Source organism: Passer montanus, unplaced genomic scaffold (genome assembly GCF_014805655.1).
Source record: "Passer montanus isolate IOZ18808 unplaced genomic scaffold, ASM1480565v1 scaffold19, whole genome shotgun sequence".
Lineage (NCBI taxonomy): Eukaryota > Metazoa > Chordata > Aves > Passeriformes > Passeridae > Passer > Passer montanus.
The window spans coordinates 5,604,142-5,625,800 of NW_024366480.1; the positions used below are offsets into that span (position 1 = coordinate 5,604,142).

The 21,659-nt window shown below is 40.2% G+C and overlaps 1 protein-coding gene across 49 annotated transcripts in view; it reads left to right on the forward strand.

Moving 5' to 3' along the window:
* Positions 1–8,665, forward strand: part of RIMS2 (regulating synaptic membrane exocytosis 2) — a 453,673-nt gene extending 445,008 nt beyond the window's left edge. For 39 of the 49 annotated variants that reach the window (XM_039706126.1, XM_039706131.1, XM_039706107.1 and 36 more), the window contains 5 exons: positions 1,673–1,814; positions 3,171–3,283; positions 4,019–4,120; positions 5,092–5,231; positions 5,718–5,936. In XM_039706126.1, the coding sequence (XP_039562060.1) occupies positions 1,673–1,814; positions 3,171–3,283; positions 4,019–4,120; positions 5,092–5,231; positions 5,718–5,936 (716 nt within the window). Of the gene's footprint in view, positions 1–1,672; positions 1,815–3,170; positions 3,284–4,018; positions 4,121–5,091; positions 5,232–5,717 lie in introns of all 49 variants that reach the window. The other 10 variants (XM_039706150.1, XM_039706103.1, XM_039706156.1 and 7 more) reach the window with 2 other exon arrangements.
* Positions 8,666–21,659: the final 12,994 nt, after the last annotated feature.

Below are 21,659 nucleotides of genomic sequence, written 5' to 3' on the forward strand. Positions count from 1 at the left end.
ATTTTGATGCAATAAAATTTATTTTTTCATTCTCCTGTGTACTGAATTCATTTGTGCAGCTGAAGTTCTAGGGAAAATTTTTTATTTATCTTATTATTACTATTTGTATGTACTGATTCAAAGTGATGGTCTTAAGGAATACGTAGAAGGCTTTTAATAAGCAATGTGGTTTGAACCACTCATGATACTGCTGTAGAAATGTCTCACTGCTGCTAAATATTGCAGTTATTAATCTTTCTTGACAAGAAGGCAATGGTTTTCAAGGTATTTTTGGTGTCTAGTTCCCACATCACTACATTTCCCATGTTCTTTATTGACCTACAGTTCCTCCTGACTGAGGAGCCTGGGAGACTTCAACCCACGCTGCAGCCTGTATGACAGTGACAATGAGTGCACACATGGAAATTGAGGTCCCTCTCCCATTCCCTGCCCGAGGGTGCAGATCCTCTTACTCTAAGCCAGTCCCTGTGCTCACACATTCTCCATGGGGTGTGATAGTCCTCATCCCAGGACAATCTCCTCCTTTTGCTCATTTCCTTTTACAAATCCCTAAAGCTTCACCATCCTCATGGGTCCAGAAGTTTTCTGACCTCTAGCAGATGACGAGGCAGAGAAGGTGTAAAGGGTACCAGATGCTACAAACAACTACACAAGGAAGTTGAGTCCATCAATATCCTAAGATATTGGATATTACTCTACCCTCATTGTATCAGTATTTAAGAATTGTTATTATTGTAGTGTTTCTAAACTTTTTTTCTCTTTTATAATGTCGGTATATTACAGATCACTGTGTTGCACTCAGAGGTGTATAGAACAGATTAAAAGAAATAAGTATGCAGAATTCCTTGCTCCGTTGCAGGGAACAGCATTTAAAATCAGGAATTACATGGAGTGGCTGTCTGATTCATGAAAGAAAAACTGAGGCTTCATTCCTACTCATTTCATCCAGTTGAGGTCTTGATCAAAATTCCTACACTAAAATGCTATTATATTGTTCGAGTATTTTTTCCCCTTGTCTGATACCCAGACATATGTCTTGTTGCTGGTTTTACAAGTAAAATTAAACTATGCAAATAAATAGAAAAATTTTTATTCTTGAAGGTGATAATGAGGTTTCTTATTGTGCATAAAAATACCGTATATTTTAAATATAAATTTAAATTTACAAGCTAGTGAATAGAGAAGAAAGAAAGCACGGGAAGGCTTCTTGATTTTTAGTTTACTATCTTCACTAATGGATATCTGTAACTTGATTTAGGAGGTAATGACCAAATGCTTTTAAAACAATAATCCATCTGAGTTAGAACATTTCTCTTCAGGTTTTGACATCATGGTAACATTTTAATTGAATTCCTAAGAGGGATTTATTCATCCAGGGAAAATATATTTTAAACACACTAGACTATGGATTGTTTAAATCTGGTTACCTCCGTGGGCAGACTCGTGTTGTCTGACCTTGGAAAGGCGGTGACAGAACTAAAATCCTGATCCTGTAAAGAGATTTATGATGCTGTTTCCCTGTTACTAAAAAACGGACACATTTAAATGGAAGTTTTGTTACAGGTCATTAGTTTGTGGCTCTGACTGTTTGTGCCACGTGGAGCAGGGGTGTGCACGGTTGCCCAGCTGCGACAGCACAGTGGCATGGGGGCTTCTCTTTTGTCTCCAACAGAAGCAGGGGGCAAGAAGCTGCGGAGCACCGTCCAGAGGAGCACGGAGACAGGGCTGGCCGTGGAGATGAGGAACTGGATGACTCGCCAGGCAAGCCGGGAGTCGACGGATGGGAGCATGAACAGCTACAGCTCTGAGGGAAAGTAAGCAGCATTTACAGCTGTGGGGCTCTCTCCATGAAGCTGGGGGACGTTTATCCATGAAACTGGTTGTTAGAGAGAAGCACAGTAAGTGCTGTGGGTCCTGTTCAGTCAGAATTCCTTTCACAAGCCAGCGTCATTGATGGACTAAGCCTAAGTCTCCCCCTGAGACTGAAGAGAGTCTCCCACTGTTGGTGCAGGAAGAAGGTGGATCATTTCTTTTAGGCCATAAGAAAGGCACATGGTGTGTCAGATCATCATCATGAGGTGTGTCAGGAGGGGAAGCAGGTGCAGTACACCAGGTAAAACACAGATATGGACAAAACTCCTGGCGTACATCAGTGATATGCAGAGCAAGGCATTTCCAGAGCACTTCCAGCGCACTGGGCTCAGGAGTTTTTGAAAGATTCTTTTACTTTAACCTGAAGAAATTATCTGGGCACAAGTACAAGTCTGTCATGTATCATGGTTATCATAGCATCATAAAAGCCCCAAGTTAAAAACTTCTGAGTGATATATGTGAGACATTGCCCAGAAAAGTCTTATTGAGGGTTGATTTATTAGTGATGTTCACAACAGTAGACAGTCCATCTATGCTGCACAATATATTTTATGTTTCCAAGCTAGCGCACTATATGCATTTGAAATGGACATTTCTTAATGATTGGTCATTACAAATTTCATTAGTTCTTGTTGCTCTGTAATGGGTCACAGATAATTTATGGCAAGCATTTTAATTTTAAGTTAGTTTGGTCATTTGCCACAAGGGATTTCAATTCTGTTATTGAATAAATGTCATTCTCAAAGACATTTTCAACAAAATATTTTGAATGAATGGCAATTTTGAAAATAGCAACCTGTATTTGGTCTAATGTCATCATTTCACTGTGTACATTTGATATTTAGCCATTGAATTCACAGTAACTGAGAAGTGTGGGCAATTTAACCTTCATGTAACTAAATCAGTGGTAAGGGTGTGCGTTAGTATCTTAATGAACTTGTCTCATATCAATACTTTGGTAATTAACAGTGGTCTTTAATCCATTAGAAAAGGAGAACATGATGGAATACAAATCTGGAAATTATTGAGGAGAGTGCTTTCTTTACCTGTTTGTTTATATGCTGGAGGCTAAATTGCTGCTTGTTGAACACTGTGGGATTTCAAAAATTACAGTAATTGTTTTGTAAGTTTCCTACAGTACTACCAAACCTACAAACATTAAGTGCAAAACATCTAGAAAACAAAAAACAAACCCAAGCCAAAACCAAACAAAAAACAAACAAATAAATGAAAAAACACAAACAGAGGGCAAATTTAAGTGTATTTTTGTTTGCTTTCTTTTCCAATATTATTTGTAGTTTGATATTCCCTGGTGTGAGGTTGGCTGCAGACAGCCAGTTCAGTGATTTTCTGGATGGACTTGGTCCCGCCCAGCTTGTAGGACGACAGACATTGGCAACCCCATCAATGGGTAAGTGTTTATGCCCTCTAGATATGACATATTCTATTTAGTCAGGTAATTAGAACATAAAGTTTGTCTAGAGTCCCTTTAAATATGGATTTCTTTTGTGGTTTTGAACAACTCAGTTAAGACCAAAGCTGTAACCTCAGCTAAAGTTGAATGTAATCATGGATGCTTATGAAGACATGCAAAAGTTGCTTTGAGAAGTTCAGCCTTTTACCTCTTCTTCAGTTTTCCATCTTTAAAATGGGGCTAATGGGACCAAACAGTTGTCTGAATCACTTGGATAATATTGTATAAAAATTGGTCATTTAGGTGCAAACTATTTGTTACTATTGTGTTTACAGACTTGTACATTCACAAGTTATATTTTCATAACTTGTCCTTAACTAGAGGCATCGTGAAGAGATTTCAGACAGTTTAACACAGCTGCATTGTATTAATTCCCTTGCTGCCTTTTTTTTAATATGAAACTCTTGGGAAATAGAAATTAATTTGAAGTAATAGAGGCATGGAAGATGGGAGAGAAGGGGTTATTGCAGAGGTTTTAAATTGTTTACCAACATAAACACCAGTGAAGATGGTAAATATTAAATTACATAGTAGTGTTAAAATCCAGATCATACTTACTGATGAAAAGCAGATTATACAAGTCACCACATATTCATCCTAGAAGTTTTTTCAACATTTTGTATATTAAAGTAGTTCTGAATTGCAATGTTGGGATTTCTTTTTGTTATCTAGGAGATATTCAGGTGGGAATGATGGATAAGAAAGGACAACTGGAAGTAGAAATAATCCGAGCCCGTGGCCTTGTTGTAAAACCAGGTTCAAAGACACTGCCAGGTAAGGAAGAAAAACCTTAGTAACAATCAGCACAGAGACAGGGGTTGGACTTGATGATCATATACTTGATCATCAATATACTTCCAACTCAGTATATTCTATGATTCTGAGAATAGCATTCTGCCAGAAAGGTCTGTGGCTTTTCTGTTCAGCTTTGCCAACCCTTAACAAGTCCAAATCTCAGTAGGTTATAGTGTTGTATACTGAAATGCATACTGTATTGAAATGATACACCAGAAATTAGCCCTACTTCAGGAGGAAATTAAGAATTAGGTTGCCAGAAGACCCAAAAGTATTGTTGGTAATAGCAAAGGCATCCTTCGTTATGGGATAGGAAGAAAAGTATATACTGAGGATTTTATATAGGAGTCTCAGGAATGAAGATGGGATCAAGAGACGTGGAATAGGTATCTACTCAAAAAGTAGACCAATATTTGATACTTACTCCTTATTTTATAATCTGATGTCCTGTAACACTATGTGGAGAGGACAATATAATGATATTTTTAGCAAGCTCTTCTGCCAAAATAGAAATTGTGTCAGAGTCCTTTCTTCACTGATTTTCACCTTGTAGGTAATTTAAAATTATTAACAATTTGGAGCATTGATCCAGATTTCACCAAAGTCATTGCAAGTCTTGCATTTACTTAATGGGCCTATTTTGCATATTGTACAGTTTAGAGATGCTATATATAGGAGTACTTGATTTGTTCAGGTCAAAATCTGAATTGTTTCATGGTAAAAGAGTCATACAAAAAGAAGTCAAGAAAAAATTAAACCCAAGGAGAACAGTAAAGAAAATGCGTGGAAGCTTTGTATGGGAATAATTGTTAATATTTCTTGTGGAGATTTGTTCTTACAAGTTATATATCCTTTAAAAGCAGATTTTATATGGTGATAGAAAGTGTGTGTGTTACACAAAAAAATCTGGACTTTTTTAACTTACTGTTCCCTGTTTTCATTTTTCTAAGCACCATACGTAAAGGTGTATCTATTAGAAAATGGAGTCTGCATAGCCAAAAAGAAAACAAAGGTAGCAAGAAAAACGCTGGAACCACTTTATCAGCAACTTCTATCCTTTGAAGAAAGTCCCCAGGGGAAAGTTTTACAGGTAATTTCCATAAATATTCCTCTGAACCTGAAAATGTCCCCTGTACAGTTTCACGGAATGAGTTTCAAATTTCTTTCAGGCTTTATTTGGCAATAAATGTTCACACTTTATTTACTTGCTGAGTAGATAAACACAACAGTAATAGCTGTTTATGCAAGTAGAGACTGGGTATGCAAGTAGAAGGGAGAAAATGTGAGTTATAGATTTATTTTGCTTCTTCTATATGTATGGGGCTTTTCCTGGTATCATGGGTAACTGTTGCTGGTACCCAGATCATTTCTGTCTCTGCATCATGATTAGGATACACAGATCTAAGCTATGGCAGCATAGTTTAGTTGGATATTTCAGTTATTCTGTTAGATATATCAGTTGGATATTTCATTCCTTACTGTAGTTAAATAAGCAGAGATTTTTGACAAATCAGATTAAAGCTTTTGACATTTTCACTAAAATTTTTCTATTTTCTTGTGTTTCTTTACCTAACAGATAATTGTTTGGGGAGACTATGGACGTATGGATCACAAATCCTTTATGGGAGTGGCACAGATACTTTTAGATGAACTGGACCTGTCCAACATGGTGATTGGGTGGTTCAAACTTTTCCCTCCTTCTTCCCTAGTAGACCCAACCTTAGCTCCTCTCACTAGAAGAGCTTCCCAATCATCTCTTGAAAGTTCAACAGGACCTTCTTACGCTCGCTCATAGCAGCTGTGAAACTGTTGTCATAGCAACCAGCGTTACAAAAAAATAAAATTACAGGTCGCAAACCCTGGTAACACTGCATGCTTAATGTTGTGTCTTCTGAGCCTGTTTCTAGGGCTGCAACGCGATCCTGTGTTCTCAAGGAAGTTGCACACATTGTGCCCTACAGAAGGCCCTCAGGTGATGGACTCAAATCATGAAGAACTGATAGGTTTGGAGTTCAGGGACTCAGTTTTGGTCCAATCTGAAGCCATGGACTAAACTAAAAAAAAAATCAATCTGTTTCATGCAACAAAAGTCCTTTTCAATGGCATATCTGTTTTGTTGCTCCCTTTTCTTTATTTATCTGCCCTCCCCTCCTAAAGTTTGGTTATGCCACAGAAACGGAGTTACCCTCCCATGGAGCCACGTTACAAGTCAGTGGATTAGCAGAGATTGAAGAAAAGAAACTAAGGATGCTGGAAAAGTCAACTGGCACTTGCAGCAGTTGCTTGAGATCTGAAAACTCTTCATATTGAAAAGGTTCAAGACTTAAAGTGGCAGGCTTCATACCTCCAGCTGTTCACACAGTGAAACCCCAGACATGATGGACTCTCTGAAAAATAAAGTTCTGTGGATATACTGTACTGTATGAAATTAAGAAACTTTTTTGCATGGACACAGATTTAGCTGAACACTTAAATTATTTTCTTGGGGCTGCAACTTGCAAAAAAAAAAAAAGAATAAATCAGCCATTTTCAACAGTTTATATTATTTTTAAAGATAAATTTCACTAGTGCATGGTTTTAAAGGGAAGAGAATGCAACAGGGTGATACAAAGACACACCACGTTTATCATTCTTTAAACCAGTCATGGTCTGTGTTTTTGCAGACTTCTATTAAAAATAAAAAAATAATTTCTAGCAAATATTTAAAATTCTGTTTATGTGACAAGAAATAAGTGTAATATATTAAATTTATTTAAATGTAAAAGGTACAAGCCTTGTAAAGTTCAACATAATGTGCAAATTGTACACTTCTTTTACCTCCTTCTTTCTCTATCTCTCCTCCCAGTCTCCCTTCTTCCTTTCGCTCTTTTCCCCCTCTACCTCCCAGGATGATCAGCATATTCTAAAATGGCTACCTTTTGACTTATTATTGTCTTATGCCCCATATTTGGTTCAGGGTTGCAGATTGTTCTGCATTTCTGAATTATTTGAGAAAAATATTGTTTAAGAGCTTACTTTTTTTCAAGCATGTTGAAAAGGATTTTGCAACATGGCTTGGGAGTACATTAATGTAATTCAGCATGTATTTGATAAAGAAGATATTTGAATTTTTGCAATTTATTGTACAGTGCATGGTAACTTATTTTCATTTTTTCTCACCTTCAAATTGAATTCTACAGCAAAATACTGGAATCATGTGGCCATTGTAAGATGTCTTCAATAAATTTGTGTTCAGCACCAGCATCTTTCATTCAAAGACTGAACTATTATTTCTTGAAGGTTTTTGGAAAGAGGAAAAATTAAGTACCTGATTGATTTTTAGGAAACAAATTTAAGTATTTTTATTTGCACTAAACCAAATTGATTGCTACATTTTTGAAATAACAGAAGCAACAAAGGTTACAAATCCATACAGTTCTTCTGCTGTAAAGTTCAATTTTCATAAATTACATTTGCGTTGCAAAAGACATAATTAGATAATATCAGTCTGGAAGGTATCAGTCTTTGGTTGGTAAAATAGCCTTAAAGAAAGCTTGTCAGTACTACTCTGTCAGCTATTTGACACCATTACCAGAACCTTGCTGCAGTTAATGGATCTTCAGAACCCTGGGCTTTGTAGCAGACAGTGACTACCATCGGGTGGTGCTGCAAGTTCAAGCTTCTCATGAAGTTTCGTTATTTAAAGGGAATGTAACTGGTTAATGTTTAATTACAAAATATCCTTTTCTTTTTTTTCTTTTTCCTGGGTCTTTGTATGCCTTTAATACCTACTTAAGGTTTAATATTGAAATCTTGCAATAATTTTTGAAGTATGTTACATTTACCTTTATGGCCACACAGAATTATTCTGATTTTATTTGAAAATCTGTTGAAGTTTCCCATTAACAAATTGTACATGCCTGGTAAGAGGGAAAAAGTAATAACAGTATCACTTATAATGCCTTTTACTTTGTGCAATATCATAGAAAATGAGATTGTGTCTTGTCTGCAGAGTTTATATAATGGATTATTGTTAAGTTAATAGACAGACTGGTAAAATTATATTTATTGAAATAATTTAGACACCTGTCGACCAGCAGCAAATAAATACTACTAACATGCAGTCTACAATATCCCCTAGGATATTAAACAAAAATACATAACCATTTTCCTGACACTGTGAGATGTGCTCACACATTCTTGTATGCATAGTCCTCTATAAATTATTTCAAATTTTAAAATCAAGGACATGACGCATGGAAGGTTTGTACATAATTGTCATTATGCAGTATTTATTTTAAAAAAATTAATGTTTTTTTTTAATTTTCACACGTCTGCAATTCTACTTATGGTTTAGTCATGTAAATAGTACTATTCCAGTGATCACTGCTGTCTTGTAAATAGTACGTTTTAAAAAGTTAAAAGGAATTACAGTTGGGGAAAAAAAAGGGCAGATTAGGCCTGTAATGAACACCAACTAATGTAAATCAAACTCATTCTGGTGATGGTATTTAACACTTTAAATAAAACATTTTCTTTACAGAATTTGTGTGCAGAATTTTGTTGCTTTTCTCTGAGGTGGTCAGCAGCATCCTTCCACATCCTTCAGTGGAGCTGGTGCACGCAGCTCACGCAGCTGGAGAGCAAGCATCTTTTTCTTCTCCCACAGGGCTGCAGGTGAAATGCCAGTGCCAAGGTGCCACTGTCGCTGCCAGGCTCGGGAGCAGTGTCAGCCAGCTGTGCCTGTCACCAGCCAGGCCCTGGGCTCTGTGTCCGGCCACCCTCAGGCTCCCACGTGCCCAGTGCACGGCTCCCAGGATGGAGCTGGCTCCCAGTTGCCAGCTCTGGCTGCCAGGATGTGCTCCAGCTCTGATATAACCAGCACTAAATGTGCTGAGACCGTGAGGAGGAGCCATCAGCTGCTGTGGAGTGGCTGCACCATCCAGTTGGACTTCCACCCTGCCCCTAGATACCACCTAATATTAGCTGCCTTTTTTCTTCATGAGCAGGGTACAAATGAGGACAGAATGCCCACCTGACAGTGGTGCCTGCAAGGGCTCATGCAGCCTCTGCAGAAGCGAGCAATGGTCCAAGACCTCTACAGCCATTAGAGGGGTGGGTGGAGATGGAAGAGTAGAGGATTAATCTCTACCTGACCCCTCAGAGGCAGCATCAGCACAGGCAGTGGTGACTGGGCAAATCTTGGCCACTTATTGCTTGGAAATTTACTGAACAGTGAGAGGCTGGCTGGCAGTTTGCACAGCAAAGTGTGTGTATTTATTTCCAGATATGAGGTGAAAGAAAAGCACTGCACTACTGTCATGAGACAAAACCACCAAAAAAGCAAGCAAAGGTATTTTGGGCCGAGAGCAGTTGTGGGAACTGTGAAGATAGGAACTGCATTTGTTGCACTGCATCTGCAAGTAGGTTGCTGGAGGAGTAGCAGGTTTCTGGTGTGTTAAAACACTAATACCCCAGCAGGTCCCTCTTCTGCTGATGCTGACATTGCTGTGGCACGCATGTCAGGCAAGTCTCTGGGTGGGAACTGGACTATGGGGGCAGGTGAGACTGCCCCATGCCCAGGAGCACATCACTTCCAGCCCTGTGGTGAGGTGGGCAGCAAAACACCTCCTCCCACATCTGAACATGAGACTGTGTCTGTCTTTGGCACTTGTTAGAAATGTACACCATTACACTCAGCTAATCCTTGAAAAGGCCCTTTGTACAGACCAAGAAAGCTACAACATATACTTTTCTAAAGGGTCCTATTCTCTGAGACAATTTCTCAAGATTGTTTGCTGTTTATCCTCTCCAATTTGTTTTTGTCTATGCTCACTTAATTTTAGAGCAAACAAAACTAGATCATTTAAATATTAACAGTACTACCTTACTCATGACTACTAAACTTTGGCTCAGATGGCTGATTCATCTGGTTATGCTGAGAAGAGTTTGTGCCAATAAAAAATGCAGTATAATACCATGGTGCCCTGTGGGGCTTTTCTGTTTCCATATCTTTACTTCAGATTTACAAGGCTTAAGTAGCATGATGGCATAGTAGTATTACATCAGGCACCATGTTGAGGGTGCCAGCACCTCCTAACCAGCACACCATTGCATTCTCACAGTTTCCCACTACTATCAAATATCTGTTCACAATTGTATAATACTTAAAATGTAATAGTTTTTATAGAGAGGCTTAATATGGCATAAAAGATAACAAAGCCACAAAGTTAGATAATGCTGTGTGGGAGTCTAGAACAGATTGTATTTCTTCCCTTGGCACATTTCTGTGCAATTCTCACCTCTCTGATACCCAAGCAGCAAAGAACAGACACCACAGCTGTAGATATCACAATCATCTTCCAGCTGTGACTCTCCTCTCTGTCCCTTCCTTGGTAAGTATTTACAGCAATGCTTCACCAGGAGCAAGCAGCAATGCAAGAAAGATACATGTGTCCAGCAAAGAATGGTTCACCTTCAAAGGACAGGTTTATGGAACCTAGCTTAGCTGGAAAGAAAAAAATAATACAGCTATCTGTTACTAATACTAAAGATAAATTAACTTCTGGCATTATTTACTTAATACCTGCCTATATTTGATGTCTTGTTTAGGATAGAATGAGTCACGCTGGGGACATCAGATTCTCTCCTCTCTCCATTGGCCACAGAAGCAGAAAGTGATGACTGGCTTGTGTTGAATTTCTACCTTCACAGCATCTGTGCTTAGGAGAAGCAGATCCAGGCATAGTAGCCAGAAATAAGAATCAGGATTCCATAGTCCTTCAGTAGCAAGACCTATCTGAACTGCCTGTATAATTATCAGAACTGAAGGCAGCAGACAGCCAATAACTGATGAAGGAAGAAATGGGTGTGAATTAATTTCCCAGATCTGACACACTGTCATGTCAGGTCACTCCTCAGCTTGGCCTCAGAGAGAAAGAGAAGCAGCCATACTAATTAAACCACAGAGCACTGACACCCTAAAATATGCCATGAGGTCACATGGAGAAGAAACAGCATCCTAGATCTGCAGAGGGTACAGGGCATGGGACTAAGGAAAAATTTGTGATAAATGCTTGTCTGCTGTGACTATTCCTGTAACCAAGAACAGTTTATCAACAGTTATCCAAAATGTAGATATAATGGAAGTGATGTTGGCATGAAGATGGAATAGATGAGTGGTGCTGGATTCCATTAATTTTATAGACATGGAGGTTTAGGCTACCTTACTGAGGTGGGAGCAGGTTTGGCACTGGTAGAGTGTTTCAAGCGCAAGACTCATGAGCACTGGCTGAAGTCACTTGGCTTTTTTAGCTTGGAGAAGGGTAAGGAGTGACTCCACCACAGTCTAAAGCTTCCTCCTGGGGGCCAGTGGAGGGGGAGTTGCTGATCTCCTCTTTGGGGAGCAGTGATAGGACATGGGAAATGGAATGGAGCTGCCTTGGTCTAAGTTCAAATTGAACATTAGGGAAAGGTTTTCAACCAGAGGGTGGTTGCTCACTGGAACAAGCTCTCCATGGAAGCAGTCATGAGATCAAGGTGTCTGGAGGATGTTCTTAGTCACCTGGTTTAGGTAGTCCTGTGAAAAGCAGGAAGTTGGACTCAATGCTCCTTAGGGATCCCTTCCAACACAAGATATTCCATGATTTCTTTGAACAGGTGGGCTCATGTAAGAGTCGTTTGTCAAAGTCCTTCTAGCTACAGTTTTGGTAAAGGAATTATGCATGTTTTAAAGATTATATTAAGGTGATACCATTCACTTAAATGAAAACAAACCAAAACACCACAACTTGCTAGGCCAAAACTCAACAAGTAAGTCCTGCTATGCTGATATTGCAACTGACACATGAAGAAAAGGGCCAGTACTACCTTTGCCAGTGCATGTTAGCCTAGTTTGAATACCAATAGCAGCCAAAATTATTGATTTTTTCTCATCCTCTTGATAAGAATTAAAAGAGATTTAGGTAATACTGAAGGATTAAATAGTGATGTGAAATTATCAAAATAGCAGGTACTTTATTGATATTTATTCTGATTCCCCACCTTTTGTTTCTCTTTTATTGGTATTTTTGCTGCAACTTTCCTGAATACTGGCAAGACAGATCCCTGAAGATGAGGAAGAGTCATTTATATCAGGCATCTTCTCTCAGGGACCAGCACACTGTGAGTTCTGCTGTTTGGGAAGAAACTAAATTAAGAAGCTTGAAGACTTTTGAAGTTTCTTCTTACGGTCTCTCACACATTGGAAATGACACAAAAAATTTCTTTATCTAACAGTTTCTCAGCCCATATTCTGATTCCGTACCAAATTCTGAGCTGTGATTTGGTGTTTTGGAATCTGTTCTCAAGAACTGCTTACTCTCAGATCTGCTAACCTGGCCTTCCAGACGCCTTAGTTACCATCTGCCACTTGCCTGAGGTGTCAGTGCACACAGTTACACAACCTCATGCACCAACAAATGAGTCCTGTCCTTCACTGTGTTTTGGCTGTACAAACACTGTTTTGGCTCAACAATCTGGAAGCCAGCAGATCTGGCTCTCTAGGAACAGCCCTGGGGTAGGATGGCACTTCACCAACAGACGATTTATTCTTCACTAACAAAATTACAACTTGGAGAATTGACATTTTTTATATATCTTGATGCACTTTGGCCATTGAAATAAAGTGAAAGCTAAGAAGGGTGGATCTCAGAGTGAGCCAAGAATCATTTGGGTAACATGAAGGGAAAAAGTCCACTTAAATCTCTTAAAATGCAACCACATTTCTAAGTTGTCCCCTAAACACAAATCACATGATAGACAAAGAAATGTTGAATCCCCATTCATACAGAGGTGACATATTCCTGTCAGCACCTTAAAATATCTTAAACAAAACAAAACAAAGCAAAACAAAGTTGTCACAGTTGAGCTCTGAAAGTTTCATTAAGATGAAAAACTAAGGAAAATGAACACAAGAATCCTCATTTTGAATTGCTGTGAATTCTTCTCGTTTCTAATCCAGGATTTCTTGTTTTCAATTAGCATGGTATCAATAAAAATCGCAGCATCTGTGCAGCTGTTGAACTAGTTTCTTTAGTTATACATGTTTAACTAAGAACATATTTTTATACTGTTTTCTTTCCCTGTTTAGGCACAGTTTTTATTTCCTTGTTTTCTTCAAGAAGGATCCAGAGCCAAGTGCTTCCTTGTGACTTTTTCACATCTCATGCATATCTGATACTTAAAATATGAGCAGGTGCCTCAGGCAACAGATTCAGAATGCAGTTTTCTTACACCCTCAGCAGCTTTTCTTTCCTAACCAGTGTTGAGTTACAAACTTAGTTGTGACAGCTGGGTGTCAATATCAAGCCACTGTTACAGTCCAAGATGGATACTCAGGCTGTGTTCAGACATCTAATTTAGGTGAAATTCAGAGGGCCAAAATTAATAATCTATTTAATTGCACTTAATGAAAAGAGACAGGAGAACCTCCATGATAACTCTAATTTAGGATCTTCTGGAAAGCCATTTTGAACACTTTTCACTGTCAGCTGCATATGAAGTCTAAGGCAGTTCAGCTTCCAGGGTGGGTAATGCAAATAGCTCCTAAAATGAGGATGCCACTATGGATAAGGCATGGAAGAATATCAGGTCCCTGTTCTCTTCAGTACTTTTTGCTTCCAGAAAACACCTGGGAAAATCTCGCTCCTGAGAACCAAACTACAATGAAACTGAACATTGTGAAATCAAAAATATGGAGAAGACAAAATGGACCCACTGAAGCTCCTCCTTCCTCTCATGCAAACCTCAGCCCTTCAGACTAACACCACGGCTGACCTTGGCCTCAGTGAGATGCCACAGCATGAGATTTGGTCATATTCCTGCTCTCAAACAGCTACTTGAGTTCCATTTTCAGACAGCAGTGTCAGCTGGCTGCTGGAGCCCTAGAAAAGCTGTATCCTGGTGTCCCTACCTCCCTTCAGCCTCTGGCCCTCGTTCAGTGAGGTCACATCTGCACTGCTCACTGAAGCATGCCAGCTCCATTTTGCAGGCCTGGAGACCCAGCAGAATGGGGTGCTTTGCATCCATACACCTGAACTCTCTTCCTTTCCTCTCGTTCCTTCCCTACACCAATAAGTTTTCCTCTCCCAGATTTCTGGGAGCAAGGGCTCGCCAAAGCCACCATAAAGCATTTCCTGGGAGAGTGCTGTCTCCTGTGGGTTAAAACCATGGCAGGGGCCATGCCAGCGATGGCTCAGTGAGTGTGGCACAAGCCAGGGCTGCAGGACATGGCCTGTCCCTGCTTGCAGATGCAGCCTGGCCACCTTTGCCTGTGGGGAGGCAGAGCCAGATGGGAGTCCAAGTGGATGAACAAAGGGTAAATCAGTCCTTTTCAAACTGGGAACTGGGAACACAGCACTTCTTTTGCCAGATTTGAAGCCTGTTCTTTCACTCCACGTGGTCTTAAACAAATCTGTAAATAAATGCAAGTCTGTTAAGGCAGAAAGGCTGAAATCAACAAGAATTTTTAAATTAAAAGCTATTGTAAGATGACCAAGCTCCTGGCCACTGTGAGCAAAATTGGAAGTTTTGGTCTGAAGCACATGAGAAGCTACTGCAGAGGGTCCAGCAGAGGCACCAGAGATAATGAGGGGATGCAGCATCTCTCCTCTAAGGAAAAACTGTGGGAGCTGGGCCTGTTTAGTCTGGAGAAGACTGAGTGGGGATCTCACCAATACATACAAATAGCTCAAAGGCAGGTGCTAAGAGGATGCTGCCAGGCTGTTTTTGGTGGTGCCCAGAGACAGGGTGAGGAGCAGTGGCTACAAACTAAAACACAAGAAGTACCACCTCAACATGACGAAGAACTTCGTTACCTTGAGGGTGACAGAGCACTGGAACAGGCTGCCCATTGAGGTCATGGAGTCTCCCTCTCTGGAGACAATCAAAAACTCTCTGGACATGTTCCTGTGTCACTCTGCCTTGGCAGAGTATGGAACTGAATGATCTTCAGAGATCCAGTCCAACAATTCTGTGATTGTGAAACATCTGGGTGGTGTTTAAGGACCACAGAGTGCTGCTGCCACCACAGGAGAGACAGAAGGTCTCAGAGGAGAAGAAGGTACTAAAAAGCGGGTAGGTACTATAGGCCAATACTGCTTCCCATCAGCAGAAAAGGTAAGAGCTAACAAGCTTCCTGAGGAGATGCTGCAGGAAAAGTAAATTACAGGATCCATTCTCCACTCTTCCAGAAGTCTGCTGTCCTGGCTGAATATTTACTTTGCTCAAGTTAGTCCTACTTGTATAAGTTTGCAAAAGGAGAACAGACTCTTGATCAGTCAATTAATCATAATTAATAAGGATAATGTGAATGAACCAAGCTAAGTAATTAAAGCCTGAGGAAAAGGCAAAAAAACCAAAACACCTGCTAGGGTGTTAATTATTTCCTTTCCATCCCTTGGCTACAACCATGGTGTTGTCTTGTCTTGTTCAGCACCTGTGGTACTACCCCATTATTGTTTCAACAGGTAAAAAACAAAACAGCATGCTGGTGGCTTTTGTCATAAAGAGCCATCATAGATCTCAGTATGACAATCACTCCTAACAAATTTCTGGAAGTTATGCAGTTACTCAAGTTTCAGGACTGAAAATGGTTTTTACTCAGAAAATTCTGTTACTCAAATTTCTGTTACTTCTGTTATGCAGTTACTCAAGTTTCAGGACTGAAAATGGTTTCTAGGCATAAGAGAAGATAAATTATTTTGTTAGGTCAGATTACCCTGCTTCTATCCAAAGAATATTGTGTACTTTCTTCTGAAGTATTTAGCAGGGATACTTGTCAAAGCAAAGTGAAATAGGAGACTGGGATTCAGGAAGGTGATTCTCACATTTTCCAAGGCCAGCTTTAACCTTGCTGCTGGTCTGTCTTTAAGGATGCCAAACAGCAGTGAAATGAGATGGCCCAAAGATGAGATTACTTGTTTGTAAGTCATCAATTAACACCTGCTTTCTTTCTCAAGTATCCTTACATCCAAATGTGCCTTTGTTTTATATTTTATTATGCTATTATTTATTGACAACATGTATCCAGGTCATAGCTGTTAATACAGCTTGAATTGTTCAAGACAACTTCTTAAAAAAAAAAAAAAAAAAAAAAAAAAAAAGTGGTTTCTCGAGTAAGGGCGAAGAAGAGCGTGGCAAATTGGATGGAAAGAGCACACAATTCATACAGAAAAGGAAAGTTAAGGAATAAGTGCCTGCCTTGCAAGGCTCCACAATGGGCCATTGTCAATTGATGCCAAATCACATACATCATCTTCTCTGGAAGTGAAGATCTATTACCCAAAACTCCGCAGGGGAAGAATAAGCTGGAAGAAGCTGTGATGCAGTCATCTCCCACTGAGCTTTCTCTGGAACTTTCCTTTGTTGGGAGAAGAGCTCAAGTCAGCCTCAGAGGAACCACTTGTGGGGGTTGTGAAACCACACAGATCCCTTGAGATCTTCAGGGATGCTGGGCATGGCTGAGTTGGATGCTGATCAGCTTGTAGCTTTGAAACAAGACCTGCCCTCCAATCACTGCTCCAGTCAGCACTGAATGATGTTTATGTCTTTCATCATTCTTTCAGTCTGAGAAGTTCCCTCTGCCAAGTGCTCCACTACCCTGGATGATTGGGACTCCTCATGACAGGTATATAAACTACACATTGGTATCTGCATAAAAGAGGTACATTACCTCCCTCTGTTGGGTACCTCTGTGAGAAAGGACTCTTCCAGCTTTTTCATCTAATGGCACTGGACAGATTTTGTGATGGTTGATCCCTGTTACAAATTGGGCTCTCTGCCTGCCCTGACATCATGTTCTATTCCCTGCTGCATGAATTTCTTAAATGCCTAGCCTGGGGTTATGCATGCCCCTTAACTGTATCAACACCTCTCCTGTGTTTTACAGTGCCTTCACCCAGGTACCGAAGCTTGAGGGTGCTCTTCTGTCTGGCAAATCTATATGAATGTGACTCATCTCACCTAATTTCAGTGGTCAGCCAGATATGGACACGTGTCTTCAGGTCTCTCTGTATAGGCAGTGGAAACAGTACTTTTGAAACATATTTTAGACATCTCCTTGTCCTGGTTACAGGAAAAGTTTTGCACTATGTGGGTGTAACCCAAACTGTATTCTACTCCCCTATCTAAATATATGATTTCTGACAAGCTGTTAATCAAGGGTCTTTTTCAGGAGCTGCCCAGTGCACATCTGACACCTCAGGCTGCAAGCTGGGTGTGAAATGAGACAAAGGAGAAGAGACAAGGAGAAGAGACAAAGGAGTCCTTCCAAGCAGGACTGTGTGTCTTTTTCTGCACAAACAACTCAGCTGTGATAACTCCCTCTGGGGAAGCATCAGCACAGTCACACCCCTCCTGAGGGGATCAACTCTGCTAGTGGGCATCATGGACTCAGTGGCACCACCAAGATGGGCAGATGACTCACTGGGTGACATCATTCCATTGTAAAAATCCCACCCTGGGTGGGAGTGGTACAGAGCATTCCCACCTGAACCTGACTGTATATGACTGGGACCTTGGGACATCACTACCACCACTCAGTGGATCCAGAGGATGACAATTCCACTGCTTTTGACTGCAACCATCACTTCAATAGGACTGTAACCATCACCCTGACCAACAGGGTGCAAGGTTGTACTCTGACTTATTGGGTTTAAGCCAGTTTTCTGGGTATCATGGCATTTATTGCAATCTTTCTACTGCATGGTAACTCCAGCCTGAAATCTCTCTTAAGTTAACTGTGTGGGGTTCATTTTTCCTACTGGTTTACATTCAAACCAGCACACTCCTTTAAGAAGAAAACAAGTCATACTTAGCTGTACATATTCTTGTCACTGGCTATAAGGAGAACAGCTCAGATGCACATCTAGTCCACTGGAACCCATAAACTGAGTCTTGCTATTGTCTCAAATGGGCTTTTGACTGAAGCCTGCTACATTGCCCTAGCACTGAAGAGGCTCCACTGTGGCATCCACTCTGAAACCACTGGAGATACATATTGAGTGCTGTAGCACAGCAGCTGAAATAACCTGTGGATGGGGAAGGTGATCTTATTCTCCAGACTGACACTTCCAGTGCTGTGAGGCTCTCTTATTGTCTTGTGCTAAAGGGAATCTGGTTTGTGTATGAGCTGCAGAAATCACCTCTACACTTGCGGGCTAAGCCTGACTTTAGTGGACCATTTTTGTAAGACAAAGCTTAGCCTAAAAGATACACATGACATCGATTGAGAAAACCTCAGATGTGTAAGAAAGGTTTCTTTATGAGTCTTATGGACCACAGCAGGCCAGTCCAGCCCAAGGAGGTGACAGCACCATGTTCAGAACAGTCAGAGGATGAGTGCTGCCTCCTAAGGCTGCTCCAGAGGCATGCAACCAAACAGGCACTGGAAGAAAACAAGGCAGAACACACTAAGGAAAATACATTATTTGTATTTCTTAAAGTTTTCCCTGCATGCTACTCCTGGTCTTTCCTTCCAAATTTTCAAACCTGGTCTATTCAAGAACAAAATGTCTGCTAATTGCCAGGTCTTCAGCCCATAGAAAAGGCTCAACAAGACCAAAGATAAAGTGGTAAGGCTTTCTGATAACAAAATGGTAACTTTTCTGTTTTATTTCTCTCTTTTCTTTTCTTTTCTTTTCTTTTCTTTTCTTTTCTTTTCTTTTCTTTTCTTTTCTTTTCTTTTCTTTTCTTTTCTTTTCTTTTCTCCTTTCCTTTCCTTTCCTTTCCTTTCCTTTCCTTTCCTTTCCTTTCCTTTCCTTTCCTTTCCTTTCCTTTTTTCTTTTCTTCTGGGATATTATTGGTTTATATGCTGCTAGCCTGCAGACATGATGCTTTCAGCATTACTGTTGGTTTTTCGGACCTGGTTGTTGTACTGAAAAATTACCTTCAGCATGAGGGAAGACCCATGACTTTATACAGGAATTTCAGAGAGGGGTTCTGTGGCTTAAATGTACTCATCCATTCTCACATTTATCTGTTTTTCTCTGCACTCAGAGGATGAGGAATTGATCATCTGTTTGAAACCAGATTTGTGCAAGCATGTTGGTAAACAAATATACCTGTTACCTTGGAGAGCAGATTTGTGCAGGTTTATTTTTAATATTAGATATTATTTCAAAAGCAGATGAAATTAAGCTGAATGCCATATTTCTGCCTTTGCCACTCTCTCTGGCCATTCTATGGCTCTGCAATTAACCTTGGGTTGAACTGGCTACTATTTAACTTGAGCCTTATTTTGAACCCAAGCTTGTAGAAAAGATGTATAAAGGAAGATACTGTAACTTGCAAGTCAGTCTGTGTTTTCAGCACAAGCTGAGAACACAGAAAAACAATGCAAGAATTGTTTTAAAACAATTTACTGTTTAAACTTGACAAGCCCACCCTGGCCATCTCTGTCTCAGTTCCTTCCTTAATCAATGCCATCAACAAAATTCCTATTGACTGTTGCAGTTAAACTGTATCTGGTGGACATCTGGCGATTGACTTTTAAGGGCTTTGGAACCTCTGAGTGCAATGTTTTTTGGTTGGTTGGTTGGTTGGTTGGTTGGTTGTTTTTTTAATATGGTGACTATTAAAATGAGCAATGCAAAAAGATACTTTCTGGACTGTTTCTCCAGAATATAACAAAGGTAAATAAAGTGTTACACTGATAGGGGAGACAATTTCCAGGATGGATGTGAGCCATGGAAAGAAGCAATCAGCTGAGGGTGACTGATTGGAGAATGATTTGCAGCCTCTGCTCTGAGTCACTAGGGTCCCTGCAGAGTCCCAGGAAACTGGTGGGAGATAACAGGCTTGCCTTGTGCACTGAAGAGTGGCAGGAAACCAAAATGCAAAATGTTATATCTCCACTAAAACCTCTCATTTCCTATATTAAAAGGTTTGATCTCTAAAGTAAATTTCAGTTTTAATGGTGGTCTGAACATTTTTGCTTTCCCTAGCCCAAGAAAGAAAAAGTGGATAGTTATCTATCATTAGTTTGTTCTTTGTGCATCAGTTCTGAGGGCTTCGCGCCACCTGTGGAGAAAGAGATTTTCCTTCTCATCTTTGTACTGCAGGATTCATTTATTCCACTGCAGATCAGAGCATACTCAAATTATAGAAAAGAGTTCCACATTAGATGCTTGTGCTGAGTGTTACTGGCGCACGAGAGCAGAGCCACAGGCTGGCAGCAGTCTCTCCTGCCAGCACACGCACAGCCTTGGCTGCCTGTCCGTGTCAGGCTCTGCAGTCACACTCCCGGGCACGTGATGTACAAGGCAGAGATGAACTTCAGGTTACATTATCTCACCCTTCAAGTGCAAGGCTCCATGGAAAGGGTGGCTGCAATGAGATACTCAGCTGTCACAGCACTTCTCTGAAAAGCCTTTTGCTGAACTGTGCTACATGCACTTCTTTGTTCCAGCTAGAAAAGGACATTATTTAGCAATAGCCTTTTATGTATTTCTTTGTATTTCTGCGGTTGTTCCCTGTTGTTCAGCATTATCTTTTGCATGTAATGCATTTGAGAGACAGAAGCCAGCCATGCGCACGCAGGGACAGTGAAGACACCAGTGTAAGCTATGAAATGAATCTGTTCAGTGGGGTCCTGACATCTTTCCCATCCTCTAGCTCTGATGGCATTTTTCCCTTTGGTAGATTTAAGATGCATCACTGTCCCACTTAACCCTGTTATGTGACCATTAAAGTACATGGTTAAATACTCTGACCTTTTTCTTGGAAGAGAATCCCATATTAACATTTACTAAAGAATCAATACTTACAAATAAGGGCCATGAAATAATTAGATAAAAGAAGGAGGGAAGACAAGATAAACTTTTGCAGTCTAGTCAGATTGCATTACTTTCTGTTCATCTCACACACAGTGCAAGCTAGATCCTAAGATCTACAAACCCCAGATATTAAGATGGTGCCCTTGTTTTTCAATTACTGCTCTCTAATACTTGCAGCAACCAGTTTCACTTCTCAGATGAATCTGATGTGTCTCCCTGACACCTATGCATCTCTAATCAGATGTATCTCCCTGACACCTATGAGGCAAGGGTGACTGTGTACAAAACATGTGCAGTACTAGACTGGATTTCAAATCTGGTTTTTAACTTCCAAGGGTTTGGGTATCAAAAACCTCAAAAATGCAGTCACAGCGTGGGCATTCAATGTTCTACATGTTCCAGACTAATTAATACCTGGGCTATAATATCAGCGGCTTCTTGGTTGAAATTGCCTGAAAGGTTTGCTCAGAAGGCGAATGCCAAATCACAACTTTCATTCCTGAAAATTGCATGAGTATTTCTAGTCACTATGCAAGGGGGGTTTGCCCCTGCATCATCTTGAGCCAGCTCAATACCCTTGGACATTGAAGTTTTCCTTTTACCTAATAAAGTAGTAGGTAAAGCTGCAGTACAAATATTCCCATATGGCCTTTAAGTGCTGGTAGACTTTAAACCACTTATGCTGTTTCCAGACAACAACTCATGAGCAGTCTTGTACTAAAACC